This window comes from Drosophila pseudoobscura, chromosome X (assembly GCF_009870125.1).
Source record: "Drosophila pseudoobscura strain MV-25-SWS-2005 chromosome X, UCI_Dpse_MV25, whole genome shotgun sequence".
Lineage (NCBI taxonomy): Eukaryota > Metazoa > Arthropoda > Insecta > Diptera > Drosophilidae > Drosophila > Drosophila pseudoobscura.
The window spans coordinates 16037901-16045329 of NC_046683.1; the positions used below are offsets into that span (position 1 = coordinate 16037901).

The window sequence follows — 7429 nt, forward strand, 5'->3', positions numbered from 1 at the left end:
CCCTCGTCCTCGTCCTGGTCGGCGTTGCGTCGCAGCAGGCACAACAATGCCCCAAGAGCTGAAACCCGGGAGAGGGTTAAGGGCTGCAGGAGGGAGTAGGACCAGAAGGACCAGCCCTGAATGCCGAAGCAATGATTAAAAATTGTGCAAGCGTGTGGCGGCCAGCGATGTCGATTGTGGTTCAACTTTCAGCTGGAAACTGTGGCATCTCACGAGGGGAACGGCGCGGCGCACTGCCTGGATGTGAATGGGAATGGGGATGGGCATGGGCATGCGAAGCCAAGAGAGCTTTCATGGTATGGTGACACGGGATGGTAGATGGCATGGCGCGTGGGCCAACATTTTCGATGGCAAAGTCGCAAAATCCAAAAACCAAAGTCGTTCGCTTTTATTGTCATTTGTATGCGTGTGGGCCAGCTAGCCAGCCAGCCAGTCAGTCAGCCAGCCAGCGCCATTGAGTTGCCCCGAAATGGAGCCGAGCCAATTCTGGCGGAGCGGCAGCTGCCAAGCCGCCTAAGCCGGCGGCCACTCGAGATGCGAGCGTGAGGTGAGGCGATCGTGATTGGGCTTACGGGAGGCTATTGCAACTTACAGAAGATGGGGGAATATATTATTCTGAATAAGCCCATGGGAAAACACTTTATCAACGCCCAGGAAAGAGTCGATATCGGGCTTGGATTCAAGCGGAGATGAGGCTGTGATCTTAATTGGAAATAACTTGGAAAATTACAGCAACTGAGCTGGACAAAATATTGATATAGATAGTTGTCGTTCAGCTTAAGGATGGCTGCTTTAGAAAAAGATATAAGGATCCTATGCACTCACAATCCTAAACGCTGGACGATTTGATCCGAATCAAAGATCTATGAGCTGCGAAAGTAATTCAGCTTTCATCTGAAGGTAGCCCCAAATCTTAGGTCAATATCTTTTGAAGCTAATTTGTATCCATTTGGATCTGCTCGTGACTCACGTGCCTTGTGAGCCGTGTGCATTGGCCAGCCTAAAGGCTGAAGGCTGAAAGCCATTACCTCTTTCGTTCTGCAGAAAACTTGCAGCGAACATGAGCCGCTCCTGCCTCGAAATACTCATTAGCAATAACGACCCACCACCACATTGGGGCGAGTCAGGATACGGATACCATACCATACCATACCAGCTGTGTCCATGTCGATGTTTGTGTCGATGTCTATCTATTGTCAACCATCAGCCACGCATGCAGCCCACAGATCAAAGCCCCATCGAGTAGAATAGAGATGGGGGGAAGATGCTGAAGCATTTGCCAGGCTCCTGTTTGGTTTTAACCGGACGATGGAGTGGGGGACGATGGTGTCCCCGATTGGGGCTGGGGCTGGGGCTGGGTATGGTACGATGCCTACGACGGCCTATCTGCGTCTTTCCACTATTTACACAGCTCATTTTATCTAGTTCGATTGGCAATTTATCTGAAAATGTTTTGTCTGCCACACGGGGCCTCGCATCGGTGTTTACCTCAGGCTTCCTGAGCAACCTTCCCTCACCCTCAACGCATCTGCTTGTTTGGCCCTATAATTGGACCTTGTTGAGGAGAGATTGACGGAGAAAGTTGTGCCAGACGGTGGGGGTAAATATCGGTTTTTGAATCTTAATTTCTTTGAACGAACGAACGCAAAATCAAAGAGGCTGCCAGCTAAAAGTTAACTAAGCAGAGGCTACCCCCACTGGCACCCACTGGCACCCACTGGCACCCACTGGCGCCCAGTGGGCTCACCTTTCCCTCTTCCGTCTTCCTCCTACATGAATGTACGGAGAGCGAGGGAAACTCGCTACAAATGGAAATTTTGTCAAGCTCGAAATCCTTTTATAATGACAAAAGGTTTCCACCTCTAAGCCGATTACACCAAAAGCAATAGGGCCTACTCCAGCACCAAGGACAGGGCATACTTACAGACACCGGGTCTTACCAGGGGAACGGAACCCAGAGGAAAACGGAAAGTGGAAACTGGAAACTGGAAAGTGGCAAGGGTTAAGAAGAAACTTACCCGGTTGCGGTGCCTACTTACGTAATTAGTTTGAGCGGGCCGCAGGGAAGGTCTGCCTCTGCTCCACTCAGGCAGAAGGAAAAGAAATTCGAAAATGAATCTTTAATTGCAACTGGCAATCGGACAGAGTCTTTATCTTGGGAAGTTTTGAAGTTGTGAAGTTTTTGAAGAGCCAAGCCAAGGCACTTTTAGATCGGTTTGCATAGTGATCGGCTATATTCCTTGATGCTTTTCCAGGAAAACACATACCAAGGATAATTGAAACCAGTCGGGACGTTGTGTGTCGTGCCCCTGTGGCTGTTTTATTTGTATGTACATTTTACAATATATTTCAAATTTAATGATAATATTAAATATATGTAAAGGCCGCAACATTCTCTTTTTATTTGTCTCTTTGTGCGCTTGTCGCAAAAGTGCCAGAAATATCTCTACCTTTTGACTTGAAAGATCCTGCGAAATGAAAGATCTTTCAAAGGGTTACATTTTCTGGTTTTAATGTGTTTTTTTCTGTAATTTATTTCTTGTATTTAACAAAATGTATGTCTGTTTGTGTGCGTAGGTGTCGTAGTGCTCCAATACATGGGGTAAAAAAAAAAAAAAAAAAATACATATCTCAAACGAAAGTTTTCGATCATTATTTTTTTTTACTACCACTAACGCAAGCCCTCATGTGAAGTACAAAGCATCTGTGGCACAGTGTAATAATTTTCGAGTGATACAATTGTTTACTGAATGTCTAAACATGAATTTTGTGAGTTCTTTTGTGGCCTTTTGGGTCAGTGTATCTCCTGGTATGTGTATGTGTATGTGTATGTGTGTAGCAGCAAAAATGTCCAAGAAAATGCATTCAAATAGAACGAAAACTTTCCATCACAGTTGCGGCGTTCATTTGTATGCATATTTAGTGTTCGTGTATGTGTATTAATGTGTGCGTGGAGACAGTGGATCCGTACACATATGCATAGTGTGTGTGTAGGTGGTGTGCGTTGATCTCTGTAGGCGTAGATCCTCCACATCTTTGGCGGAACAGATTTGCTTAGGCAGCTTAGTCCTCCTCGCTGCTAGTATCGGGGGGCAAGCGATTGGCTGGCCGAGTGACACGGACGAGCAGATGACGTATTGGCAGTCCGGAGCGCGCAGCCTCTGCTAAAGAGAGACGGGAGAAGCGATCGGCCATGTCGGATGCTCTCGACTCCTCCTCGGCAACGGCATCGCGAATGTTCGACGACTCGCGATGCTGACGGCGAAAGTGCTGCGAAATTTTGAGCAAGCGGTCGGGTGGGGCCATGGGCAAGGCCACGCACAGTGGACAGATGGCGTCGCTGCGGTCGTCTTTGTGCTGGGCAACCACATGCTTCACAAGTTCGTGGTACGAATGGCCCATGGTGCCGCAGATGGGGCAAGTGAAGCTATCGGCGTTCAGATAGGGAATTGGCTCCCCGGCAAAGTACAGCTTCTTAGCATCCTCGTCCAGCAGGCACTGCACTGGATGCTCCGACTTGTGCCGCCCACTCACCACCTTGGCGTCATAGCAGCTCTTACACAAATCAAAGTCGGCGCACTTCAGGCACTTGTAGCGGCAGCCAGTTATTCCGTTGCCCCAAAGGTCGCAGCCGTCACAAGTTGCGCCGTGCTGACGGTCCATTATGATTCCAGTTGCTTAACCTTGTGTAGAGATGATGAGTCGACAAAAAGAATTACAATTTCTCCAAAGGACTTACCTTTTTTCGAGGTTGGATGTTGAAATGCAAATTGACTTGCAAATTTTACCAGAGAGAAATAAGTGGATGACGTTGCCAGGCGTCGATAATTATTGAGAGCAACTCTGTACCGATTCAAAATACTTCGAAAAGAGTTGCCATACTGTTCGAAAGAAGTCGTTAAGCTATAATTTAATTGTAATTCAATTCAAAGCTGATTTTGCAGCTTTATAATAAAAAACATACATTTCTTGCCTTTGGAAAAGATTATTTTTACCGACAGCTTTCAAAATGCTTGTTCTTGATAATTTTTAACGATTTCTCTGATTAATTTGATAATATTTCCCTGCTGCTGATTGAAGTTGATTGAAAGTGAGTTAAAACTTTATATTTCCCAGACGAAAGGCTGGGAAGGCCGGAAGATCGGAAGGCCGATCGATGGCTGCATACATTATCTTTCATACATTCATTAAACAAATTTTAGAGCCCCAGTCTATCTCCGTACGTGACGCGTCTTCAGGGTTCAGACTCCAATTTGGCAAATCGTTGCATGCTATCTCTGTCCTTCAAATAAATCAGATCGCTAGGTCTAATGTCATACTAATCCCTTTTTTTCAGTTATGGTTTTTACCCCAAAAATGGCTCAAACCAAAAGCCAAAGTCTGGTGCTCGGTCTTCCTTTTTAACCCACTCATTTTCGTTTCGTTTGTTCGCGCTTTGTACATAAATTTCATGCAAATTGACTAATTAATTTCTGCGCAATGGATTCTTATCGTGCTATGCACTGGCCCATATAATATTTGCATAATGCATGTGTATTGGCTCAGTCTCAGTTCAGCGGAGTTCAGTTCAGTTCGGAGCCCCAGACCCGGACCCGGACCCGGCCCGGACCCCGACCGACCCACGCACTCGCCATGGCCCATGTCCCGGCTGAAGCTCCTACTATTCCAGAGCTTCGGCTACGGTTTCAGTTCCTCTTTCAACAGAGGAGAAAAAAAACAAAAATTTTAATGACGGATATTAAGCATAACCACACAACTAAACGAAGAGTGGGTAGAGGGTATGGGTAGGAAACGGCTGGAGGGGGTACGACAGGGACTGCGGCTGCGGCTGGGGCTGGGAAAATTTATAATGCTTCCGTGTTTTCCCGCAGGACAGAAGGAGGGCGAGCGGCAGGCAGACTGACTCGGAACAGGACCTTTAAGCCTGCCAAATATGCTGATTGCAGCAATAATGATGATTATGTTTGCCTGGCCTGCATGCGCGACGCAAATTTGTTGGCCAAAGCGGAAGGAAGTCGAAAGCATTGACAATGCCAGCGACACGAAACAAACCCAGAGGCTAACACACACACACACAAACACACACAAAGGGGGGAAGGACAGGGTTAGATACACATATACTCGTAGAGCAAAAGAGTGGTAAGGGGCGAACAAGTGCAGCCACAATGCCAACGACAATGACGAGCTGCAAAAGCATTTAACGACTTGAAAATGCGACTCCCGAACGTAGCGAACGTCCAACTTGACTGACATACTGACTAACTGACAGACCGACTGACTGACATTCAACAAATGCGAAAAAGAAACATTGAAAAGGGGTGGCACGGGTATAGAGGGGGTAGGCGGCAGCTTATGGAAATATCACAAGGCATCAAACAGCCCCAAGTCGAAGTGAAAAATACACTCATTACCCCCCAAGGAGAGACACTCGAATCACTATTGGTTTTTTCCAGAACTTCCAGAAACATAGATATTCCAAAATAAGTACTTAATTTCTGGGCTGAGCACTGAGTTCTCCTTTTATAGAAAATTTCACAAGACAAAACACACAAAAGTTTTATCCAAATTGATTCCTACGAATTTTAACAGATTTCAATGTTTTCTGCAACTTGGTATGGAATAAATCCCCAAGTGTAAGCTAAAAAGGATTTGATTTCTGATTAAACCATTCTGGATGGTAGTTTTTCAATGACAGACAGACTACCGGGGGGAAACAGATGATTAAAATCAATTGGCTTTTCGGCTTAAAATATTTCAAACATCACCAAAGAAGAACGTGGCCCTTTGATAGGGTAAATACGAGCGTGTATATTGTGCAACAAAATGATTGCATTGCGTGCAGAAAGTTTTGTTGGGGCCCTGCGTACACCCCCCCAAACGCAGTTCCGTGCCCCCGATCGTCCACCATCATTGGCTGCCTGCCTACTCCGGCATTCCGGATGAGTCCTCACTGTGGCCATATTAGCAAAGTGAATTGGTTTTTATTTGTAGCGGAAATGTGGAAAATTATTTTTCAGTTGTTGGTCGGTGATTTGCATAAGTCGCAGGTGACAGTCATCGTTGCTCGTTCCCCGGCAAGCGCTGCCCAACCCGGCTCACCCTTTCCCGACCCATATCCGAAGTCCCTACGAGGAGTTCTTCTTAGAGCCCGCTTTGGGAGTGGCCCGACAGTGCAAGAGCAGCTGTGGTTAGGCCCGGTTTTCCCTTACTCGTACCATGCATGCTCAAAGCGGCTTAAGTAAGAAGCAGCAATAGGACGATGACCAAGAGCAGGACAAGGACAAGGAACAGGACAACGACGAGTAGCAGGAACGGAACCAGGAAAAGGACCAACAGAACTCATCTCCAACTCCATGTCTCTCTGCTTCGCCCATCCTCTGGGACAGACTAACGGCGATAAGAATACTCTGACAGATTTTGAGGTTCTTGGGCATGGATCTGGACACAAGCACCCCCTCTACACTCCCTCTACTGTAAAGAAAAGACTCTTGAGCCGCAACTTGGATTGGGCTTGGCTTTGGGCGCTGAGTGCCGCTTTGTTACGGATTTGTTTTCGTTTGGATGTGGTGTGGTTGTGGATGCATTGGAGAAAGGGAACCTTCTTTGGGGACGCACGACGAAGGCGATCACTGGTTAGTGGGAAAAACCAACTAAAAGTCTCCCATCAGAAGCCTGTACTACGACTATTGCTTCTAGCTTTGGCATTGATTAGAATAGAGCTGATCTTCAAGGCCAGCGGCTTCCTCTCAAAGGAAATGCAATGACAGAAAGCTGCAATATTTGGCCGACTTGACAGTTGGGCTTTTAGCCTCGTGAGCACTTTTAGCTGTTGATTTATTTATATGGGGCTGGGCCAATCGTCTTTGCACAGTTGGTATTTAATTCAATTTATTTTTCATTTGGAGCTGTAGCCGGACTTGAGAATCTCGACTTCGGTCGGGGTCCCTGGAGACGGCTGTGATGCTGTGATGGCTGTGGAATGGATGGATAAAATGTTGCATATACTGCATACACGGACTCGCTCTCGTGCTGTGTCCTCCATTCGGCTGTGTCCTCTTTCTGTTTCCGTTTGGCCGTTGGTCTGGGGGAAAGTTTTTATGCATGTGGCCATTAACTGGTGGCTTTGCCGCATACTCCCCTGATCTCCGGCCTCCTCCGCCTTTGAGGCAGCTGCCGCGACAAGTCAGGCTCCAGCCTCCGGCCTCCAGTCTCCCAAAATGTCGAACGGTGTGGCGGTGCAGCTGGAGCTGGAGGCAGAGGAACACTGCAACATTTGCTGGCTTGACTTGCACTTACCCGTGGGAAATCAGTTTAATGGAAATTATAGCATTCGATTACTTTTCGAACTAAACTCAAAGCAAGCTTTCTCCCCACCCCTTCAGCTCGTTTAAGTGGCTCAGATTGCAGCTCATCAGGCCGTCCATCCGAA

At 47.0% G+C, this 7429-nt stretch overlaps 1 protein-coding gene across 1 annotated transcript; it reads right to left on the reverse strand.

Annotated features, from left to right (window-relative positions):
• Positions 1-2378: 2378 nt before the first annotated feature.
• On the reverse strand, positions 2379-3876 carry LOC6901276 (E3 ubiquitin-protein ligase KCMF1). Its single transcript, XM_002133941.3, has 2 exons — positions 3740-3876; positions 2379-3683 (listed from the first exon to the last, which is right to left on the reverse strand). The coding sequence occupies exon 2, from the start codon at positions 3661-3663 to the stop codon at positions 3064-3066; it is 600 nt and encodes a 199-aa protein (XP_002133977.2). The 5' UTR covers positions 3664-3683; positions 3740-3876; the 3' UTR covers positions 2379-3063.
• Positions 3877-7429: the final 3553 nt, after the last annotated feature.

Coding starts and splice junctions, on each gene's coding strand:
- LOC6901276 (XM_002133941.3), bottom strand. CDS start 3,663: ATGGACCGTCAGCACGGCGCAACTTGTGACGGCTGCGACCTTTGGGGC.